This window comes from Apis mellifera, linkage group LG10 (genome assembly GCF_003254395.2).
Source record: "Apis mellifera strain DH4 linkage group LG10, Amel_HAv3.1, whole genome shotgun sequence".
NCBI lineage: Eukaryota > Metazoa > Arthropoda > Insecta > Hymenoptera > Apidae > Apis > Apis mellifera.
The window spans coordinates 11,085,411-11,111,000 of record NC_037647.1 but is presented as its reverse complement, the minus strand read 5'-3'; the positions used below and the strand labels follow the sequence as shown (position 1 = coordinate 11,111,000).

General features: G+C 36.9%; 1 protein-coding gene and 1 long non-coding RNA gene across 6 annotated transcripts in view; one reads left to right on the top strand and one right to left on the bottom strand.

Moving 5' to 3' along the window:
• The window catches only part of LOC408278 (tyrosine-protein kinase Drl), a 101,978-nt gene extending 99,337 nt beyond the window's left edge, over positions 1-2,641 (top strand). For all 5 annotated transcript variants that reach the window (XM_006569187.3, XM_026443347.1, XM_006569191.3 and 2 more), the window contains one exon: positions 566-2,641. In XM_006569187.3, the coding sequence (XP_006569250.2) occupies positions 566-814 (249 nt within the window). In that variant the 3' untranslated portion in view covers positions 815-2,641. The remainder of the gene's footprint in view (positions 1-565) is intronic.
• LOC102654893 lies at positions 767-25,003 on the bottom strand. Its single transcript, XR_003305477.1, has 3 exons — positions 22,480-25,003; positions 19,772-22,224; positions 767-902 (listed from the first exon to the last, which is right to left on the bottom strand). It is a non-coding gene; the product is annotated as an uncharacterized LOC102654893 (long non-coding RNA).
• Positions 25,004-25,590: the final 587 nt, after the last annotated feature.

Genomic DNA, 25,590 nt, shown 5'->3' with positions numbered 1-25,590 from the left:
GAATACAAAGTGTATAGTTACTTGCAACAAATTATCATTTTCAAGTGACATTGTCGGAGATATGGTAGACATTATCGAGGAAACTTAAAAATTGAAAAAAGCCACATGTCATAAATATGAATAGAATTAATGAATATTAATGACAAAAGAACTTGGAAAGGAATTGCAATCCAAATCCATTGTTTCAAGCTTCAAATATTTGGCTGGAAATTCATTCATCTTGTTTGAACGTTTAATTAATATTTTGCTCGAGCATCGAATGATTCCAACTCGTCGAAGATAAAAAAAAAAAAAAGAATAGAAAAGGACGCATCAATTGTATCGCATCAATTGCTGCTTATTATACACTTCGAGAGACGGAAAATTGTTCACATATTTAAAAAAAGCACTAGGAATAACATTTTTTTAATCTTTGCATCCGATAACGAACGGTTTAAACGAATGATACCGATGTAAATAACACACGGATGATTCGCTTTTACCGACCGATCCTTCCATCGATTTTTCTCTCTGTCTCTCTCTCTCTCTTTCTTCTTCTCATTTTCCCTCTTCTTTCTCGTTCCAGTGGTCGTTCGGTGTATTCTTGTGGGAATTGGCGACGATGGGCCAGCAACCGTACGTCGAGGTCGACCCGTTCGAAATGATGGCGTGTCTTCGGGACGGTTACCGACTGGCCCAACCGAGACCCTGCCCGGACGAATTCTTCGCAGTGATGGCCGTCTGTTGGTTAGGATTGTCCAGGGATCGGCCGACCATGCCTCAACTCCTCGCCTATCTTCAAGACTTTCACGACGCCCTCGGCGGTTTCGTTTAAAAAAATTAAACTCGATATTAAACAGTTCCTTCGAAACACGTACACACACGTACACGTACACGGAGTTAAGTCTCGAGTCGGAATCTTTCTGAAAGAAAGAAAGAAAGAAAAAAGAGATTATGAAATGATACGAAATCTTTGAAAGTATACACGGATAAAACAACAGGTACGTCCAAATGGTGGTGGTTAAAAAAAGGAGGAAATGGAAAAAGAGAAAAATTGGAAATTGAAAATCACTGCCCATTTGCGATTATCGATTCGTCAAGCGACGGTTTGTTATTTACGATATTCGATTTTCTGTTCCCTCGTATCGTGGAAGGGCCGCGCATTTTTTGTTTTCGAAATTTCCCTTTTTTTTTTCTTTTCGAAAAACACGCGGATTTAAAAATGATTCGCTGGTGGACAACAGTGTGTAGATGTAGATAGATAGATAGATAGATAGATAGATAGATAGATAGATAGATAGGTAGATAGAATCGCGACCCTCTCCCCTCCCCCTCCGTGATCCGACGATGAAAACATCGACGCGCGTGTAATATATCCGTCCATAGCAGTTAAAAAAAAAAAAGAAAAAAAAAAAAAAGAAACCTGAAGCGCACGATATTCCTTTTTTTTTTTCTCTCTCTTTCGTTTTTGTTTTTGTTTTCTTTCGCGCGAAACACGACGAAACATCCGCGGATGAAAACCCGCGTACGAGGGCGCCTGTGAACCTGCAACCAGTGTCGCTGCGCGCGCAGTCTTTCACAGCCATGCTTGTTGCATGCGAACTTTATTCTCGAAACTTCTCGCTTTTCTCTCTCTCTCTCTCTCTCTTTCTCTAAATATGCATATATCGTTCCATCTCTTCGTGAAAAAAGAAAAAAAAAAAAGAGGAAAAAGAATCTCAATTTACGCGATGATCGCTTACTTTTCGAATCGCAACGAGCGCAACGATCAAAAAAAAAAAAAAAAAAAAGAATTTTGTCCGAAATCGAAAAATGTCGAGACAAATGGGGGAAAAAACTACTATTTTTCTAGACTTTATAAGCTCGCGTCGATATTTTGACATTGTACATTTAATTAGAACGCGCGCGTGAATAACGCGTTATTCGGTCGGTAATTTCAGTCCTGCGAAAAGAAGAAGAAGAAGGAAAAAAAGGAAACAAAGTTTTTCATTCTTTTTTTCTCTCGAATATCTGTTTTGCAAAAGTACATTCGGGATATCGGTCGATGGTGTAAGAGATCACGATATTATGTTACGTAAGAATATACTTTTTACGTATATGTATATATATATCGAGAATAAGAAAAACTCTCGAGCAGAGCGTTAGAGCATTAGGCGGAGTGAAATTATCTATGCGGTTATCTACAGTGTGTGTTGTACACCGGTGTATATAGGTGGCGTTAACCTGGAAAAAAAATATTTGCTTGCAACCATTTTATAAATAATGCATTAAGTTCGAAAAAGGGGAAAGTACGAAGCGAGAGGGGAGATGGCGAACAGTGGCGAAGAAAATGGATCGCCTCTTTGCTGTTCGACGAGAAATTAATTCTCGAGGAGTATCATCGAAAAAGGGAAAAATCTACTCTCCTATATTTTACATAAAATTTCGCGTAAAAATCTCCAAGATTAATTATTAAACGTCGAGATGAATAAAACTCGAGGAATCGATATCGCGAATGTATTTTGCGCAAAAATTTAAGAGAGACTTGCTCGACAAAAGAATTGCAGTGACCAACGTTACTAACGCAGTAACGCAGTTTCGAGGTTATGTTTGTGCGCGCCGTTGTTAACGAGACGATTTGTCCAAACGAGAGAAAAAATTTCAACATTTCTAATTTCCCCTCAATTATTTTTCCGGTTTTCGTTCACAGTTCTCTCCGCACTCGTATTATATTTTCACACTCTTCGAAACATTTATATACATGACATCAATAACGAAGGTAAATAAGAAAGGAAAAACAACTTCATATTATGTATTTATAAGAGCAAAATGATGTATTTTCGTCACAATCAAAAACGCAATCTTGTCTCGTTAAACACGTTCGTCGTCGTAAACCTTTGAAACGTTGCTGTTCGCGTCGCGTTTCGTCCGACAATTCGACAAGATCCTCGACCATTTTTAACAGCGACATTCGTCCACCAGATCGCGCTCTCGTCGCGTTTGAGCGAGGCGACGTTTAAAAGACGTTTAAAGAAAAGCGAACAACGACGGGGGAGAAGAAGAAGAAGGACCTTGTCGATGCGTGCACACCGTTGCGTAAATGGGCGGTACATACAGAACTCGTAACTTCGTATTTATGTATCTATTTAATAGCACATCGCGCAACAAAGTCACTTAATCGAATCGATATCCACCACCGCGTCTCGCGTCTCCCAATTAAGCTCGGATTTTCACTTTTATCATATATCGCCTTCTCGAGTGGCCATCCCACTCGACATTTCTGTCTCTTCTACGGTTCTAGCTATTTGACACGCATGTATGTAAGTATACGTATGGTATGGTGTGTGGTCAAAAGTGTCAACAAGGATGTTATCTAATTAATTATTAAGTAAGATAAGGGATGTACATAGCGAATTTTAAACGGTGAATTGTAAAGATCGCTGCACGATACACTTAACTCGCGTTATTTAAATTACGTATTTATTCGGATATGTACGTACAAGAGAACACTTCTAGTCTCTTTCTCTAGTCTCGATCGATTTTATAACGATAAGTTAATCTCGTAATATCGAGCTTATTAGAAAAGCGTATTTTTAAACTATTGATTACCTTTTTTGTACATGATGTTGTACAACTTTGACATAATTTATATATACACTTATACATATATATAACGTTTTGCTTTCGATTTATATAAAAATCGACTCGAGCGAGACGGAAGATTCGCCGCATTTCGGAGAGGAGAAGAAAGTCGTTGGATTTGAAAAAAACAAGGAACGGCGGCGAAAAATCCCTGAAAAGACGCGAGATGACGTAAAACACACACGTTTTTTAAATGTATTCGATGTGTAAATGTCGCATGTTCCTGACTACGACCATTAATAACTTTATCGCACTCTCTCTCTCCCTCTCTCTCTCTCTCTCTCCCCAGTTTTCGTACACACTTTCCTTCTCTTCAGCAAGCATCTATAAAAATGCTAAAAATCCACCATCGTTTCACGGTAAATGTGTACGGCTCACGGGCATATTTCAACTAACCACTAATTAATATTACCCCGCTATTTAAAATAATTATCACTCTCTCGCTAAACTGTTCATTATATACGACGTTTATTCATCCTAAAGTCGAGTTTCATTTCACAAACGAAATCGTCGTCGACTTTATAATACCGATGTGTATAATTCACCTTAAGAGATTAATCGTAGAGATAAGGGATCCTCTTCGATGTCTTATTCTCCCCACTCCTTTCCCCGCCCGCCTTCGTTTCATCAGTGTGGAGGAACAGGGTAGGCCAGCGCTGCACACTTTTTTTTATCTCGCTATCTCGCCGTTTCTAGAAGAGGAAGACGAAGACGAAGACGAAGAAGAAGAAGAAGAAGACGAAGAAGAAGATGAAGAAGAAGAAGAAGAAGAAGAAGAAGAAGACGAAGACGAAGACGAAGAAGAAGAAGAAGAAGAAGAAGAAGATGAAGACGAAGACGAAGACGAAGACGAAGAAGAAGAAGACGAAGACGAAGAAGAAGAAGAAGACGAAGACGATGAAGAAGAAGAAGAAGAAGAAGAAGAAGAAAAGCTTCGTGTCACCCTCTTCTCTCCCTTTTTTACACGCACTCGAAGAGGAAATCGGCGGTATCCGCCCCCCCCCCCCCTCCCCAAAGACAAGCCCACCTCATCTCACGAGACAGTTCCAATCGACTGTAAATAATAATCTCTAGCGAATAATAAGTGGTGCGCCGAGTGAGTTGATTTGTGATTGCAGATTCTATTATTTCCTACGACGATTTACGGGATTATTTTTCAACGGAGAATGAAATATACGTGTTAAAAAAAAAAAAAAAGGAATTTTTCTTCCCCATCCATCGATAATATCTTCCCAACCACGGAATTGGATCAAAAGAAAAAAAAGAGGAATCTTTCTTCGATAAAAATCAATAATTCTTTTATTTTTATTGAAAAATAATGGTAATTCTAAATACTCGTTAAATTTTTCTAAATTCTTTTACATTAATTTCATCTCGAGTCAAAATTGAATAAAAATTCATCGTCACGATAATATATACTAACCTAACCTCTTATTTATCTAACCTCGACTTAATTTCTTACTTAAAAATTTTTCACGAATAATTATCCTACAAAATATTTTTAGAATGCAGAAGAACTCGAGAGGAATTCATTTTTTCAACTCGAGAAAAAAAAAAATCGAAGCAGCGTGCATTCGAATCGTACCACGCTCTGCAAAGAGCGCGGTAAAGGTACACCTCTGCGTGGCGCACACGGGCTGCTGCTGCTGTGGTAGGAGAGACCCTTTCTAAAATCGCGGGAGCCGACCGGAAACGGTGCGAAGGCCCCGAAAGAGGAGGACGAGGAGTGGGGGTCGAGCGTGGTCGAGCGAGTGGGGGAGGGAGAGAAAGAAAAAAAGACGCGAGAAAAGAGGTGGAGGAGGAGGAGGGCAAAGCGTGGAGGGGCACGCACTATTTCCTAATCGAAGCGAGAGAAAGAGAGAGAGAGAGAGAGAGAGAGAGCGAGAGGCAGCCGACCAACGAAAATGAAAGTGACGGAGAAAGTTGGGGCATTGTTACGGAGCGTAAGCCCAGCGTGTGACGATGTTTGTACGCCTGAAAATCCGATTTCGATTCGTGTGGGCACGCGTTCTCGCTCCTCCGCTCATGCGCATGCGCGAGTGCATGTATATATACATACATACGTATATATCGATCACGTGCGCAATGAGAATTGAAAACCTTTGCTCGCTCACGATTTTTTTTCCTTTTCTTTTTGATTATTTTTAGACGAGAAGAGGAACACGTACGTGCAATATACGTCGTTTTATCATCAAATTTTTTATAAATATTTGGAATTTTCCTTTTCCCGAGTTAAGACCGATTGTTTGTTTACCGCTGTTTGTACACGCTGTTTGTAAAACGAGTTAATAAAAAGAAGAAGAAAAGAAAAGACACATTTCCATTTTTCGAGTCTAAACATGGATAGTCGCGCGATTAATATTCGCGTAAGGGCGCGAGTCAAGGACGGTTAACTCTATAGATTTCTAAATTATCGACTATCTCTGTTTACCGGCGTTGCGAAATTCATTGCTCCGACTCGGAGAAGAAATTGGGTCGTTAAATACGAAATTTCTTTCCTTTTTTTTCTTTCTTTTCCTTTCGATCCTGAGCAATTTCCTTTTCCGTAATGAATCGTTCTTTCGAATTTGTATACAGATTTATTCGAGTGATAAACTCAAGTGAGAAGAAAATTGCTAAAATCGTTTTGTTAGCGTCTGTTGGTATTTTTCCCGAATTTAAATTCTACTCGGTAGAAAGCAAAGGAACAAGTTTAAAAAGAGGAAGCAACCTCGTTGCAAATTTTAAAACTCGTAACTCGTATATACAATAAATGTAAAAAAAAATTTCGGTTCGAATTATTATAACCGATTTTTATGTCGAGGTTATCGTTACCAAAAACGTCTCACGAATATTTGGCAGGGTGAAAGCCCTAAGTGTCCCCCCCCCACCCTCCTCTCCATACTAGTTACGCCATTCACTATGGATCATTGGTATTGCGATATCTCGAAACTTTCTCTTTGAGTTAATAAATCGTAATAGATTATTAACCACTATTGTAGCCGAAGAAAACTTTCTATGTAACAATTGATTACTTTACGTCTACTGTACACCAAGTTGAATAATTTCCAACCATTGTTGCATTGTAAATGTTGCGCAATCCCGTCAAATTCTCCCAAATTTACATACCTTTCGTTCCAACGAATATCATCCATTATCACAAAGTGGAGAGATGATCGAGAATTTGTTCGAGGAACAAGTCGAACAAAGTTGAAAATGAATATTTCACCTCGCTGAATTTTTTTTTTTACATCCGAAACAATTTTGCTTCGCTGTCAATTTTCAATTTTCGTTAAAAAACTTGACTTGTTCGAAAGTCAAGTAAACGCGTTCCGATAATTCCGTCCGTGTGGTACACAAATCGTTACAGATGCGATCGAGCAACAACAAGAAGCTCGAGGGCAAGTATCGTTTCCAGATGGAAAGAGAAAGAAAAAGAAAAGGATAAAAAAGAAACGAGAAAGAAGTATAGAAAAACGAAAACAACGTTTGCAGAAAAGTATGCGGTATTATACTCGGCAGAGAGAGAACGGAAATACGAAGCAATAAATGTACGAAGTAACTTTTTTCTCTCTCTCTCTTTCTCTCTCTTTTCCGAGAAACCGAATAGTAACAAAGTATAGAAAAGTTTCCTTTCCTTGTTACCTAATTTCCGTTTTTTACCGGTCGTCGCGATGACAAGGTTACCATTCGTCGGCCGTAACGAAGCTCTCGCTCCGAGGAAGAGAGAGATAGAGATAGAGATAAAGAGAAAGAAAGGGAAAGAGAGATAGAGGGAGAAAGAGATAGAAAGAAAGAGAAAGAGAGATAGAGGCGCGAGAGAAGAAAGGGGAAGGAAGAAAGAGACACACATACACCACACACATATTCACACACACATAGATGCACGTAATCGACGCATTAGTGCACGGCCACGACGTTAAAAGTCTAACCAACTGACATAAGAGGCGGCCGACGAAAGTGCCACCTTACATAATTCGAGCACGGGACACATTCGTCCTCGTGGAGCGTACGAGTGAAACGGATCGTCGTGGAAAAGAGGAAGAGGGAGGGGAACAAAAAAAAAAAAAAATGGATGGAAATCGTGCAAGAAGCTAATTACCGATTGTTTCGTCGAGCAGACGACGAACGCGCTTCGCTTTTTTTTGCGATTCCACGCTCGTTCGAGAAACGAGACGTTTATTACGAGACGAGGAGATACTCCGCGATCCTTCGTCGTTGAAATATTTAAACGGACGGTGTTTTTTTTTTTTTTTTTTTTTTTTCTCTCGAATAATTCTTTCGCGTTCTCGTGTTTTCAACATTCGTCCAAGGAATATTTATCGTGTATAAAAGATATAATAATATCCTTTTCAAAGGATATTATTCGAATCTTTTTTCGGAAGTTTGTGGATATTGTGGAGAGATTTTGACGCGACTTTTTTTTTCTTTTTTTAATCTCATGATATTTTTGGCGTATAATATATATAGTTAAAAATATCGTAACACCTGTCCCGATTATGCGATACGATTTATTATTATCGAATTAAAGTTAAATGCAATTACAAACGCAGGCTCAACATTTCAACAAAATGATAAATCGATAAAACCGTAAATCGCGTTTTGTTTCGCGCGGCGAGTTTTTTCAAAGTGAAGAAAAATTCCCGAGCATGATAAAAAGTTAATTTCACTCCTTCGTCTTGTATTCTTCTAAAAAGCTTTTAAGAAACGTCATACGGGAATTTTCCATTGATCCTTCTAAATTCAGAATCTAATTTTATCACTGATTTTATCACAGTTATTACTTTTAAACGGCAATTTTCTTTGGCCTTGTATTAAAAATTATAGTACTAACTGCAATAACGCAACGTTGAAATTGCATTTTACTATACGGCGGAAACAGATAAAAGCTTTTTTTTTTCTTCCTCTCTTTTTTAAAAAAGAAGAAGAAGAAAAAAAGCTGAAACGACCTTCCAGAAGACACGATAAAAAGAAAATAAATAGTTTTGTCTCAAAAATTGGTCACGAGGAATTTGTCACTGTTGCTTGATTTTGAAAAAAATAAAAAGAAAAAAAGAAAAGAAACTTCAACTTCACAGATGAATGTAACGATCACAAGTGCAACAAGTGTCTCTACATGTTCCAATCCCCCGTGAAAAATACAAATTTCAATACTTCAAGGGCGGCTATCCGTCAATTATCAATATTTTTCACCTTGGGGACAAATTAAAAATTCGACGCTTGAAAAATAATTTTCCACCTCTCTCGCCTCGCCCATCCCTCGAAACCAAAATCGTGACCGTGAGTCACATGATGAATCATAAATATATATATATATATATAAAATTTCTTCTCTTCTGAATGAAAAGAAAGGTGGATCGTTCGATATATCGGGTGACAAAACGTCGATTCGCGTTATCCGGTTCTCCTCCTCTCCTCGCGGAACCAGTTTTTCCTTGTCCGATTAAGGACCGACTGGTCGCCTCTCGCACAGCGCCCCTCGTTGCTTCGCTCATCCGCGAGAGGAGAGCCCTCTGGATTGTTTCCACCTCCCCTCCCCTCCCCCGCAATTGCCGCCGCGAACGAGACAAAGGGATATCGACCGAGCCAATTATCGATTATTTCAAAAAAGAAAGTGTGCGAGTAGGATAGATGGAATAATTCAATTTTTTTTTTTTTCGAGGCTGATATGGAGAATTGTCGAACGAAGAGGTTTTTCGGGGACAACAAAACGAAGCGGAGGATTCGAGATCTAATCAAACGTTGCGGCTATCGAGGCGAACGGGCGGCCGGGTTTAAAGTGAAACACTTGGAAAGGCGGCTCAAGGCTCCAAGGCTAGCCTTGGACGCGTTAGATTGCCTAATATTCAGGCTTCGAGCAATGCTGCGTGTCGCCGGCATCGGGCAAAAATACGCGTGAAACTGTGGCGGCGCGATCCAGCCAACCGACTCGAGATTTCGTAGATTTTGCAGATCCGAAGACAAGTCGAGTTTCCCTGGAAATCTAATTTCCTTCGAGCGGGGTCGTTCGATTGTATTTATCGTGTCGTAAACGTGACGATTTTCTGGAAAGAAATAACGTTAGAATAGACAGAGAGAGAAAAGTCACCAATTATTTATTCTTATTCGAAGCATATATTTAATCGAGATTTTGTTTCGATTAACTTTTCCCTAAGAAAAGCGGCAGCGTTGATTTTAACGCGTTACCGGCTTCGTTTCTCTCTTTTTTTGCCCGGCAAACCGCAGCAACCTTCGAAACGAATTTTTCCCACGGGACGGTTTTCGATCGTGAGCGAGATTCGCGAATATCGCGAAGGTCGACGTACGAAGCCCTGCGCTCGACGATATCGTTGATGTATCTCGTGCGCCTGCGCGCATCCGCCAACCGTACACAATGTATACACGCAGCGGCGTGCCTCACCGTTCTACCGTTCGAAAAGTAATCGAGACGAATGGCAATCGACAATTTGGAGAAGCGGAAATCCGTTCGAGAAGAAAATCGAATTAAACAAATGCTCGTCTGAATATGGTGCGAAGGGAGCGGAGAGACCTCTTAAAAATGAATCGACATCGTTTCCAACTTCGAGTTTCGTCGAAAAAAGGAGCAATTGTCGTTCGCGAAGCACAGCGTGCGATTTTATGCAGAGAGAGAAAGAGGGGAAGAAAGAAGGAGAGAAGAAAAAGAAAAAGGAAAAATGTGGCAGTCGGTTCACTTTCTAAGACCGATGACTGTTTAACCGAACGCCCATTACCGACGTGGACGTCGCGGGCAGAAGGGTTTGCGAAACGTTACTGCTACCTATACTTGTCTCTCCCGTAATAGCTGCAACATCGCAACCAATAAACGAACAATATTTGCCTAATAATGGTGATTCACTTGCACAAGCGTGTGCTCGAGTGAAAGTACGAGTCGAGCGACGGATCCTCTTCTTTCTTTTCTTTTCTTCTCTCTCTCTTTCTCTCTCTCTCTCTTTCCTTCTTTCTCTTCCGACCGGCGAACGAGCGAACGTTTTTTTTCTCCCTCCGTCTCTCTCGCTCTCTCGAGCGATACGACGCCAATGACTGGTAGCATAAACATTCTATTTTAAGACAAACGATCCTCGTCGCTCGTTCAACTATCCTCTCCTCGTTCGTACACGTGTTCTCTCTACTAGTTTGTTTTGCACAAAGTGTACCTTCGAAGCACGCATATATATATATATATATATATATATATATATATATATATATATATATATGTTCGTTTTTTTTACCGTTCGAGATATTGTTCTCTATTACATATTTATTTCTTTCTCTATCTCGTTCCAGATACACGTGTGCGTATATAAGGTAATTATCGTTTAATTGGTTCGAGCGCCGTCATTATCGCTACCAATTACCCGCTCTTCTAAAATGGATATTTTCAATAGGTCGCTTCCCAAACTTAATTATCTCCGTCTTCTTTATCTCGTGGCTTTTTTTAAACGTTTTCGATCGCGCCTAGGACGATATATTTTTAAAGCGATTTGTCGAGAGAACTGGGTTTCGAAAACAAAGTTATCTCGAAAACAAAGAACGAACGAAATTCCGTTTGGATCGTTCGCGTCGAGCGGATATTCGTCCATCTCCTTTCTTCCAGTTACGTAACGAAGAGCATCATCGATTCGTGTGTGGCTTGCGTTCAAGCTTCCTTCCTTCCTTCCTTCCTTCCTTCCTTCCTTGCCTTCGGGATGGCAAAATTTCGAATCGAAGCGCTCGTCGCGGAAAAGGGAAAAAGGAAAGAAAAAAAAAAAAAAAAAGAAACGTGAATCGCGCGGCTATAAATACTTATCGCGATTCTAAATATACGTAAAAGTTGATTAACATTACGAGAAACGATAAGGAATTGTGCGCAACACGTGCGCGGACACGCGTTTTCGTGTTCGTCCGTTGTAGTAACACAACACGGCTTATGACATAACCGTGTGTAATGTATGCGTTTAAAGGAGACCATCGTTGGATGGCGAGGAGAGCCCCCCTCCCCCCCCTCGTCCTGCTCGGGGGAAAGCAGCGCTCACTTTCACCGGGATCCCGGTGCCTTTTACATTGTAAGAGCACGCGTCCACACGTTTCTTCGTGCATCGCCGGATACGATACACTCGAATCTCGCTAACTCGGCCGACGAATTATATTACGCGTGACGATCGGATAGAAATATTTTCGCCCAACGATGCAAATTTTCATTTCCAATCGAAAAAAAAACCATTCGGTCCGATTTTTCTCTCTCTCTCTCTATCTATCTAGGATATAAATTGGGAGAAATGTATATATATATATATATATATATATATATATATATATATATATCGCACGGATGCGTAATTCTCTCGAACCATTCGGTCCGATTTTTCTCTCTCTCTCTCTATCTATCTAGGATATAAATTGGGAGAAATGTATATATATATATATATATATATATATATCGCACGGATGCGTAATTCTCTCGAATTACACGAGACCTTTCGTCGTTCTTACGTAACGTCTATCCGAGGAAGAAATATTCTCTCGTCTTTGGAAATTTTCCTTTTCCTTCGAAATCTTTGAAACGCGCGACGCGAAAGATATACGAAGATGAGCAATTTCTCGGCTCGCGAGGCAGGCAGGCAGGCAGGCAGGCAGGCCAGGCCGGGGCCTGGTGGTGAAATTGCACGCCGCCAACGTTTAATGCCACTGCATAGCGTAATTTACCGCTTTATCGTTTATCTGGATATTCTTTAATCCGGTTCCTTTTTATTTCTTTCGCATTATATTCCCCGGCTTCGGCTCCGACTTTCACCCTCCGATATATCTCGAAACCGTTTCCAGGTTAAAATATCGGCGATCGAAATTATCCGAATCGTTATCGTAAATTGTAAATTTTCACTTTCGATTATTTTCGTCGAGGGGCCGACGACACCGAATTTCTTTTTATTATTTTTCTTTCGATCGATGAATAAAATTCGATTCTCGAAATTTGATCCACTTCGACCGAAGAAATCAAGAAGAAGAAGAAGAAGAAGAAGAAGAAAGATACTTTCGCGGATAATTCCTCGTCGAATAGCCGCGTTTAATGACCATTTTCATTAATTTCATTGCCAATTAACTACTTTTTATGGATGTATTTAATAAATATGTTTACTATGTAAATGCAAACAGTGAATAATCAATCATCAAGCTTCAAAGGCTGAATTGATTAACACGTTTTAATTAAAATTCCATACGTAATGAACTATAAAGATACACAAGTAAAACATACTTTTTTTTCTCTCTCTCTCCTTTTACATTTTCTTCGATATTCAATACGCGTATAGAGATCAACCAAACCTTCGATAACGATAAAATTTCCACAAATCCAATTCCAAATCGTATATCTCTTCACACTCGCTGAAACATCGAATACAAACAAACGATTGGAGAAATTTCGAAAAAAATTCTAGAGTAGAGGAAAAAAAGTATCCCTGCTGTTCCTTTCCTTTCCTTCTTTCTTTCTCTCGTCGATGTAAAGGCACGCGGTTGAAACGCGCGCTCGGCTCGCGCAACACAAGCCGCGTCTCGTATCCTCGCTACGATACGTAAAGTAAGGCGGGCACTTTCGAATTGCATAACCGCGGCCCGCGCCTTCGGTTCGGTTATGTCAGAAGAAAGCTGGCGAGAGGAGGCTGGCTGGGAAATGTAGGTAGGCATACGAGCGCGCGCGCACGCGGCCATTACTGTCTTCCTCTCTTTACGAACGTTATAAATAAACCGACGCTCCACCTTCCCTACCGAGCATCTTCGCGTCCTCCTTTTTCTCCCTCGCCCTCGACAATTCGCCGCGAATCAACCCGTTATCCCTGTATATACGCTATACTTGCACCCCGTTATTACTAGAGCACACAACCTCCGTCTTTTTTTCTTCCCATACTTTGCAATTTTTTATTTCCTACGATAATATATATATATATATATATATATAAAATAATGGATTTGGTATTGCATCCATGGTTAATAGTCTAGGATATATAATATATATATATATATTTATATAGAATAATGGATTTGGTATTGCATCCATGGTTAATAGTCTAGGATATATAATATATATATATATTTATATAGAATAATGGATTTGGTATTGCATCCATGATTAATAATCTAGGATATGTAATATATATACTATATATAATATAATGGATTTAATATTATTTATCCTTATACTATTTGGTTATTATTATAGTTGATAATCTAGTATATTGTTAGTATAGTATAGTATATATATAATCTAGTATATTGTTATTATATAATATATATAATATATAGTATAATGGTATTATTATTCATGGTTGATATATATATATATATATATATATATATATATTACTTATTCATAGTGAATAATTAATATATATATATATATATATAGAATATTGGATTTGGTATTGCTTATTCATGGTAATAGTCTAGTATATATATAATATATAATATATATAATATAATGGATTTTATATTACTTATTCATGGTTGATAATTAATATAAATATAGAATATTGGATTTGGTATTGCTTATCCATGATTAATAGTTTAGTATATATATATAATATATAATATAATGGATTTTGTATTACTTATATGTATATATATACAGAATAATGGATTTGGTATTGCTTATCTATGATTAATAGTCTATATAATATATATAATATATATACTATATATAGTATAATGGATTTGGTATTACTTACCCTTATACTATTTGATATTACTATGATAATCTAATATATTGTTAGTTGATAATATATATAATGAGAAGAATTTGATTGTTTAGTTATAATTAATAATCTAATATATATAGTATATATACTATAGTATATAATATATATAATGGATTTGATATTATTCATGGTTGACATATATATATATATATATAGAGTAGTGGATTTGGTATTGCTTATTCATGGTTAATAGTCTAATATATATATAATATATAATATATATAATATGGATTTTGTATTATTTATTCATGGTTGATAATCTAATATATATATATATATATATATATATATATATATATAGAATAATGAATTTAATATTGCTTAATATATCAACTAACAATATCTAAATAGAATATGGATTTGGTATCATGGTTAATAATATATATAGTTTATATAGTATTTAATATATAATATATATATGTAATATATGTATGTATAATACAATGGATTTGGTATTACTTATTCATGGTATATATATATATGTATATATATATATATATATATATATATATACATACATATATACCATATATATACCATATATATATATATATATATATAGAATAATGGATTTGGTATTGCTTAATATACTATATTATCGACTAACAATATCTATATAGAATATGAATTTGAACTTATCTATGGTTGATAATTAATATATATATATAGAATAGTGGATTTAATATTATTTATCCATGGTTAATAATCTAATATATATAATATATATAGTATAATGAATTTGATATATATATATATATATATATATATATATATATATATAGTATAATAAATATATATATATATATATATATATATATATTGATATATATATTAATAATCTAATATATAGTTGATAATATAGCATATATTGAATACCTGGACTTGATATTGCTTATCTACAGTTTTTTATATATATATATATATATAGATTATTAACCATGAATTATTAATTAACTATACTATATATACAGTATACTTACAATGAATTTGATACTGCTTATCCATAGTTGACAGTATATACACATATATATACTAGAAAATAAAATTTCACAATTACGAGTGGAAGAGTTTTGGAAGATTCGTAATTTCGTACGAAGTGATTATGTAATATTTGGAAAGATTGGACTTGGTCGTACGCGAGGAATGAAATGATATATCTGGTTGGAAGGAGATCGATCTAAACGGGGGGGAAGAAGGGAAAGGTAAAAGGGAAAGGTAAGAAGGGGGAGGGTAGCGGCGTGCGGCAGGAGCAGGAGCATCCTCAAGGTAAGCGACGAGCGACGACGAGCACACCTGAGAGCTCGCCTCCACGATTGGATCCGGGTGACCTGTGTTTGCTCCAAACACAATTAGCCCCCCGTGGCGGGGCGTAGCTTCTCCTTTTTGTCGAGTCCCTCCGCGGGGAGGCGGGGCGGGGTGGGGAGGGGAATTGTCATCGTGAAACGGTCCCACGTCACCGCCACGCGTCCAAACTTGATTTACAACCGATTTGCATCTCATTTATTTCCATAACCTTTTTCCACCCTCTCTGCCTTTCTATTTTCACCGGATCCGCACAGCCGTGAGAAATGGTTAACCCCGGCCGGGGAGGGAAACAGGCCCCCTGTTTTCAGGAAACAAGGTCAGTAACGCCAATATTTTCGGGGAAACACCCAGCGGGTAACTTCTTCTTCAGCTTCTAAAGGAATTTATCTTTCCATTAGGACACGGACACTTTCACGTTTTCCTCATTTTTAAACTATTGGAATAAATATATATATATATATATATATATATATATATATATATATATATATATATATATATAAATGCAAAGGTTTCATCAAAAAAAAAAATTATTTTCTTTTTTCTTTTCTTTATCGAGTAGAAAAAAAATGAGAAGAAACCGAGATATATATATATATATATATATATATATATATATATATATATATATATATGTATTGTTTTCTTTCTTCTTTTCTTCACTGAATAGAAAAAAAAATGAGAAGAAACCAAAATATATATATAAATGCAAAGGTTTCATCAAAAAAAAAAAAATTGTCTTCTTTCTTCTTTTCTTCACCGAGTCGAAAAAAAATGAGAAGAAACCGAGATATATATATATATATATATATATGTATTGTTTTCTTTCTTCTTTTCTTCACTGAATAGAAAAAAAATGAGAAGAAACCAAAATATATATATAAATGCAAAGGTTTCATCAAAAAAAAAAAAATTGTCTTCTTTCTTCTTTTCTTCACCGAGTCGAAAAAAAATGAGAAGAAACCGATATATATATATATATATATATATATATATATATATATATGTATTGTTTTCTTTCTTCTTTTCTTCACTGAATAGAAAAAAAATGAGAAGAAACCAAAATATATATATAAATGCAAAGGTTTCATCAAAAAAAAAAAAAATTGTCTTCTTTCTTCTTTTCTTCACCGAGTCGAAAAAAAATGAGAAGAAACCGAGATATATATATATATATATATATGTATTGTTTTCTTTCTTCTTTTCTTCACTGAATAGAAAAAAAATGAGAAGAAACCAAAATATATATATAAATGCAAAGGTTTCATCAAAAAAAAAAAAATTGTCTTCTTTCTTCTTTTCTTCACCGAGTCGAAAAAAAATGAGAAGAAACCGAGATATATATATATATATATATATATATATGTATTGTTTTCTTTCTTCTTTTCTTCACTGAATAGAAAAAAAATGAGAAGAAACCAAAATATATATATAAATGCAAAGGTTTCATCAAAAAAAAAAAAATTGTCTTCTTTCTTCTTTTCTTCACCGAGTCGAAAAAAAATGAGAAGAAACCGATATATATATATATATATATATATGTATTGTTTTCTTTCTTCTTTTCTTCACTGAATAGAAAAAAAATGAGAAGAAACCAAAATATATATATAAATGCAAAGGTTTCATCAAAAAAAAAAAAATTGTCTTCTTTCTTCTTTTCTTCACCGAGTCGAAAAAAAATGAGAAGAAACCGAGATATATATATATATATATATATATATATGTATTGTTTTCTTTCTTCTTTTCTTCACTGAATAGAAAAAAAATGAGAAGAAACCAAAATATATATATAAATGCAAAGGTTTCATCAAAAAAAAAAAAATTGTCTTCTTTCTTCTTTTCTTCACCGAGTCGAAAAAAAATGAGAAGAAACCGAGATATATATATATATATATATATATATATGTATTGTTTTCTTTCTTCTTTTCTTCACTGAATAGAAAAAAAATGAGAAGAAACCAAAATATATATATAAATGCAAAGGTTTCATCAAAAAAAAAAAAATTGTCTTCTTTCTTCTTTTCTTCACCGAGTCGAAAAAAAATGAGAAGAAACCGATATATATATATATATATATATATGTATTGTTTTCTTTCTTCTTTTCTTCACTGAATAGAAAAAAAATGAGAAGAAACCAAAATATATATATAAATGCAAAGGTTTCATCAAAAAAAAAAAAATTGTCTTCTTTCTTCTTTTCTTCACCGAGTCGAAAAAAAATGAGAAGAAACCGAGATATATATATATATATATATATATATGTATTGTTTTCTTTCTTCTTTTCTTCACTGAATAGAAAAAAAATGAGAAGAAACCAAAATATATATATAAATGCAAAGGTTTCATCAAAAAAAAAAAAATTGTCTTCTTTCTTCTTTTCTTCACCGAGTAGAAAAAAAATAAGAAGAGACCGAGATATATATATATATATATATATATATATATTGTTTTCTTTCTTCTTTTCTTCACCGAGTAGAAAAAAAATGAGAAGAGACCGAGATGGATGGATATCGAGATAACGGAAAACGCGATCGACGAAGGCGAATAATTGAACGATTACGACGTGTAATATGGAATACTCGAGCGATAATATTAAAAGAACGCTGGTATCGTATTGTATAGTTTACAGTGATTATCGAGCCACTTTCGAACAAACCCCCCTCCCCTCCCCCCCTCCCCCGATAACGAATGTAAAATTGGTAAAGTATCGCGTTATCGCCGTATCATTGTCATTCACGAACTCATCGTCATTCACGTGGTGTTATTATTTTTTATCAAAATTACATTTTATCTTTGAAATATTATTAATTATACTTTGTAACAATTCTACTACTTTGCCCTTATCTCCCCAAGCATTTCCATTAAAATTCATCGACAAGTGGCCTCTTGAATTCCCATTTCACGTTTCGTTCGTATTTATAACCACGTTTGTATCTCTCGATTATTCCATAATTTTGATCGATCGATCGATCGAACCATCGAGCTTTTGTTTGATCGCGAAGAATTGAATATCTTTTTTGTTTTTTTTTTTTTTTTTTTTGGGATAAAATTTAATACACGAGTATCACTCGTGTATTTTTCTTTTTTTTTTTTCATAACTTGATCCACGCGTTGTGACAGAGATGTAATAACAGAGAGAGTGAGAAAGAGAGAGATGGATCCATAACTACATGAATATATATTAAATTCGGGCAAAGTTTGCTATTTCGAACGCATGAAATGCACATAAATTGCAACGTAGGTTCGGGTTTCAAAAAAGTAAACGTTACGTAAACTATATAAGTTGAGTAACAATATTATTCCAGATAATCATCAGTTTAAGTCAAAAGTGACGCGAATTAACCGGCATTATGCACAATGTACGTACATATATATATATATATATACACATGGAACGTAAAACCGAAAACATGTACAAAGGTTTTTCTTTTATTATCTCTCATGCCATGTTTAATAAGTTCGATGATTTGTAGGAAATTTGTTTAATTAGCGCTAATCGCTGATAATAGTAAACAGCTTTTAAAATTTTTAAAAGCCCTATTACCGACACATATTCATTTACGCAACACGGCTATAATATCTTTGTTTCTTTTTTTCTTTTCCATATCTATCTTTGTTATAATATAATACTTATTTAAAAAAAAAAAAAAAAAAAAAAAGGAAAAGAAAAAGTTAAAAAAAAATTCGCTTCGTTTTTCCAAGCATACTTTCACGAATCGTAAATTTCGCGATTAATAAACAAGTTGTATCTCTCTCTCTCTCGAAGAAATCCCATTAAAAGATTAATCACTCAATCGCGTTCAAAAACAATCATGATCAAAAGCGAAGAAAAATTCTTCCAATTTTTTATCTTTTTTTTTCCCCCCTTAACGATCCCACACCGTTTGTCGTTTCGTCCGAGACCGAGAGGCAAAATGGCGGATTCGAAGACGCGATTCGACCACGCGACCGTTCGTGGCCCGTGGTCACGTGGTCGTGCAAATTTGTTCGCGATTGTCAATGGAAATGGGTCGCGCGACGCCGTTGCGAAGAAAGGGAGAGGAAGGAGAAGAAGAAAGAAGAGAGAAAGAGGAACGGCGCTGACCACTTTCCTTCCCCTTCCTTCGCCTCTCTCTCTCTCTCTCGCGTAAGGTGTCGCGAACCGTGTACAAACAGTTTACCTGCCCCGGGCGCTTAAAAAAACGGCTCGCTCGAACGATTTTAAAGCAGCAACGTCGTTCGACTTCCTCGTCCTCCTGTACGATCCTTAATCTGCAAAAAAAAGTATTATTCTCGGTTATGAACTTGATCGAGAATCGGGGAGAGGAAGAGGTTTTCGAAAAAAAAAAAGAAAAAAGAGAACGAATATATAAAGCCGAATATTCGCATCGACCTTAACACCGATCTACTACAACAAGCCCGAGAAATAGTTAGAAATAATTGGAAACGTTCGGATAGGAGTAACGAAACTCAGTTTTATCTTATCTGCGCGATTAACCAGCCGTGCGTAAACACGGCGAGAAATTTTCAATCAAGGAAAATGGATCGCTCGAGGCGTTCGAGAGAGAGAGAGAGAGAGAGAGAGGGAGAGGGAAGGGAGACAAGACGAGAGGTCAAGTTTGTAAATCTCTCGTCTCTCGGATAAACAACTTATTGCTCCTCGAGACGAATTTCGAATGTTACGCTACTACGCTTGTAATAACGTACCTCCCTTCTTTTTTCTCCTTTACTCCTAAAGCCTAGAGAATCTAGAAGCTAGAGCGGAACGATGGAAAAGCGAGCGAGGGACTGGGAGGGAATGGGAGTTGGAAGTGGGTCAAAACAGTGGAAGCGTGGATGTCGAAAAGAATCGGGGACGATATGGGTCAACGGCGGAAACGATGTCGAAACGAATCGCTCGTCTAGCCGCGCTTTCTTCGTGACCTTCCTCCCGAGTCTATAAATAAGGCGTGCATGCGAGAGCGGTGTGCGCGCGCACCACCACTGGCAGCAAACCACACGCGGTGCGTGCGAAGCTCGCGTACAGCGCGCGTATCGTTCGTTTCTGCAACAATTGTTCCAAAGCGAAATATAGGTTGGCGCCTATACGAGACGACGGCCAATGCGGTGCGGTGGAGTGTTACTTTCGAGCCGGCCGTTACCAACAACGAAAACCAGCAACGAGTTCGAGCCAAAATTCGATCGCGGCCACTCGATGGATTCGTTCCAAACGCCATGTCTTCCTAAACTGTCCTAAACCGCCGCGCCCCCCCCTTCCTCTCCCTTTCTCCGTTCTAAATTAACCGTCGGTTATTGTGTTTACGTATCGGTAGGTGGCGACACGTTTCCTTTCTTCCTTCCTCTTGTTATTATTTTTCCCCCGAAATTCCGTTACCGCTCGGATTCGATCGATTTAGAAATCGTACGTACGTTTTTCACTTCGCTCGTTTCAAGTAAGTTTAAAAAGATAATGTTATCGGTTAACGAGGCTGACATTTGAGACAACTTTTTCGACGAGCTTGAGCTCTTTCGTCATTTCCTCTTTCCTCGATTTTTTCGACACTCCCCCTTTCCAATCTCTAAGCCTTTTTCTCCGAACAAGGTTTATAACTTTTGATAAAGGCGAATTACAAATACGAATGGACGAATAAAAGAAACGAGGCTTCGCATTACGGATTACGAATCGGAAAATAGTCTGTTCGGTTGGTACACGTGTACTAAATTCCCAAGCAATTAAAACAACGTCTCTTTTGCTCGTATCTTGATTGGATGAAACAATTTTCTTACTTATTCACGCCGCTGCATTTATTCTTAGAACTTTTAATCACCGGGCTCCCGGTATCGCGCCTCCGTATCTCTCTCCGTTTCTTTATCGATATCGGAATTAAAACGTAACGGACGATTCCTAACATTTTACACCAATCACTTTTCCACGAAAATCAGATCTTCGAATCGAAATCTTGAAAAAATAATATCATCATCGTTTATTATTTGATTATTCCATTTCCGGGATAACGGGAAGCTGGAAATTGATTTTTCGAATCGATACGTGTCCTTATTCTGCAAGGAATATACAAGAAACAAACGTTGCAGAAAATGGCGAGGTTGGACGATATTATTAGTGGCCGGTCTGGATATGATTGCTCGGCAGCTGCCTCTGCCAAATGGTCAAACGGTCTAGGCGCGCTTTCTTCCTCGACCTTCCTCGTCTATAAATATATCGTGCGTGTGTGTATATTGTGTGTGTGTATGTGTGTGTTTGTGTGCGTGCGTGCTTACGACGACGTGGCGCGTTTATGCAATTGTCCGTCGTGAAATAGGCCAACCGATCGGATAAGGCTGTTTTATTTTATCGCCAATGCCGCTCCAACCATCCCAACATATTTCTTCCTGTTTACCAATCCCGTCCACGGCAACGCTTCAATGTCAACAAATTGTTTTCCTACCATTTTCTACGCAACTATGTGTGTATATACTCCCTTATCTCCTCGAGAGCCTCTCAGAGAGCGCTACGTACACCGATTCCGTTCCAATCTCGTCCTCGATTTTCGAAATTCTCAACGATCATTGCGTAACACAATTTGACGATTTGCTGCAACTTTTCCATTATCCAATTAATGACGAAGAGGTTGGAAATTTAGCTTGGATACAATTTCTGAAATTTGGAAAAATATTTATTAGAGAGGAAGAGGTTAGGTTGATTTCTTCGTTCTTTAATCGATTCACGTTCGAAATTAATTTTAAAGAGGTTAGGTTTTTTCTTTTTAATCACATTCATATTTGGAATCTTTTTCATTGCGAATTAATTTTAAAGAGATTAGGTTTAGTATACGGTTTCTCTCGGTCGAAATTTAGCCGGGGAAAGGAATATCGAATTAATGACAAGAGAGGTTAGATTAGTACAGGTTACCTTTTAATCGATTCTAAGCGATGATACGTGTCGAAATTCTGGTAAGAAAAGGTACACATTGTGTCTTTTCCATTATGAATTAACGACGAAGAGGTTAGAATTCGTCGAGCACAATTTTTCTTTCGATCGAGTCTACGCGAAAATGGATTCTCTCTTGAAATTTATACGAGAAAAGGAAGGAATCTTTTCCATCACGAATTAATTGATCAAGCACAATTTTTTTTTCAATCGATTCTACGCGAAAATAAATTTTGAAATTTATACGAGAAAAGGAATACACGATGCACGTTTGGGAACACGTTCTTTCCTTTCGATCGATTCTACGCGAAAATGGATTCTCTCTTGAAATTTATACGAGAAAAGGAAGGAATCTTTTCCATCACGAATTAATTGATCAAGCACAATTTTTCTTTCGATCGATTCTACGCGAAAATAAATTTTGAAATTTATACGAGAAAAGGAATACACGATGCACGTTTGGGAACACGTTCTTTCCTTTCGATCGATTCTACGCGAAAATGGATTCTCTCTTGAAATTTATACGAGAAAAGGAAGGAATCTTTTCCATCACGAATTAATTGATCAAGCACAATTTCTCTTTCGATCGATTTTACGCGAAAATGGATTCTCTTTCGAGATTTATACGAGAAAAGGAATACACGATGCACGTTCTTTCCTTTCGATCGAATTAACGAAGAGAGGTTAGAATCGATCGAGCACAATTTTTCCTTCTTCCTCGACTTTCCTTCCTCGATTCTACGCGAGAATGGATCCTCCTTCGAAATTTACACGCGGATAGGGAATACACGATGCACGTTCTTTCCTTTCGATCGAATTAACGAAGAGAGGTTAGAATCGATCGAGCACAATTTTTCCTTCTTCCTCGACTTTCCTTCCTCGATTCTACGCGAGAATGGATCCTCCTTCGAAATTTACACGCGGATAGGGAATACACGATGCACATTTTGGGAAAAAAGGGTACATTGTTCCACGAGATTTAGGCGGGAAAAAGGTCGCGGCGGGAGGAGGAGACGGAGGCGGGCAGCACAACTGGCGAGCCGGCTCGCCGGCGAGCTTCGAGGGAAAATGGGTCAGAGGGCGGTGGCGTCGCGGGGAAAAATTCGAGTCGGTCGGGCGCCGAAAAACGCTTTCCTTCCCGTGCCCTTCCACGGCCTCCTCTCCACGCGTTTCTCTCCTTTAACCACGCGTTTTTTCGTCCGCTTATAAATAGTACGGTATAGTTGTATGCACGCATCGCGACGCACCGCCGCGACGCTATTATGCCCGACCCGGCGCTGTGTGCCGTTGCTGCTGCTGCCGCCGCGTTGCGACACATCGATCCACCATTGCGACAGATCCTCGCTTCGTGGCGCGCGCGATACGAGGGAGGGGAGGGGGGCCCATCTCTTCCCTTCGATTCCACGTGTAAACGTCGCGCAGCTCCCTCTCTCTACTCCCTTCGACTTTATAATGCCTCGTCCGGAATCTTGATCGAGCCTCCTCCCTCCCCCTTTCTCGCGGTAAATGGTACAACAATTGTGAAAATGTGAGCGATCCAAGTGAAATAAAAGAAAAGAGATTTTGATATTTTCATCTCGTCGGAAAATTTATCGACGCGAGGACAATCGAACGAGTATCAAATATCGTTTTTTCAATTGGTGGAAATGGTAGGATTATTGGGAATGAACGGGTCAAGGACTGGTTATGTACGCTCGATATCGCGAATATCGTTCAACGATAAACATATCCCTATAAGCTAATTAGAAATGCCTTGGATCACGATCTTGACGATTAACAGACGTTAACTAACTGGAACACTGTATACACACCGTATATCATCCGGAATATTTCTCTTTTTAATCGACCAACCGAGATTCTCGAATTATTCCTTATTTATCCAATTTCTTCCTCGAATAATCGGAATTGAAAATTATATTAAATTAGAAATTGCTTCTTTGCACGTATCTGGAATCGAATATTTTTTTTTTAATTAAGCAGACTGTCGAATTTCTTTAAGTTTGAAAATTATATTAATAGAAATTTCTTCTTTGCACATAATATTGTACATCTATCTGGAATATTTTTTTTTTTAATTATTGTCGAATTTCTTTAGGTTTGAAAATTATATTAATGGAAATTGCTCCTTTGCACGTATCTGGAATATTTTTTTTTTTTTAATTAAACAGACTGTCGAATTTCTTTAAGTTTGAAAATTATATTAATGGAAATTTCTTCTTTGCACGTAACATTGTATCACATATCTGAAATATTTTTTTTTTTAATTATTGTTGAATTTCTTTAGGTTTGAAAATTATATTAATGGAAATTGCTCCTTTGCACGTATCTGGAATATTTTTTTTTTTTTAATTAGCAGACTGTCGAATTTCTTTAAGTTTGAAAATTATATTAATGGAAATTTCTTCTTTACACGTAACATTGTACACGTATCTGGAATATTTTTTTTTTAACTATTGTCGAATTTCTTTAAGTTTGAAAATTATATTAATGGAAATTTCTTCTTTGCACGTATCTGGAATATTTTTTTTTTTTAATTAAACAGACTGTCGAATTTCTTTAAGTTTGAAAATTATATTAATGGAAATTTCTTCTTTGCACGTATCACGTATCTGGAATATTTTTTTTTTTAATTATTGTCGAATTTCTTTAAGTTTGAAAATTATATTAATGGAAATTTCTTCTTTGCACATAATATTGTACACGTATCTGGAATATTTTTTTTTTAATTATTGTTTATTTATTTTTTAAATATTGAATTTCTTTAGGTTTGAAAATTATATTAATGGAAATTTCTTCTTTGCGCGTAACATCGTACACGTATCTGAAATATATTTTTTTTAATTATTGTCGAATTTCTTTCCATCTAGAAATAATCTTAGGATTGAAAATTATATATTAATGGAATTGCGCGCTCTTTCGTTGAGCAATTTTCGAGGAAGCAACGATCTTCGACACAGGATGTAACTGAAATTTTTCTTCTTCGGGTCGACTCGAGTCTGTATGTGTGTGTACGATTTACGCGCGTACGCGATTGGGAATTATCATCGATTAGAAAAATTTATATCAAGGTCCAAGATGCGTGTACACATATCG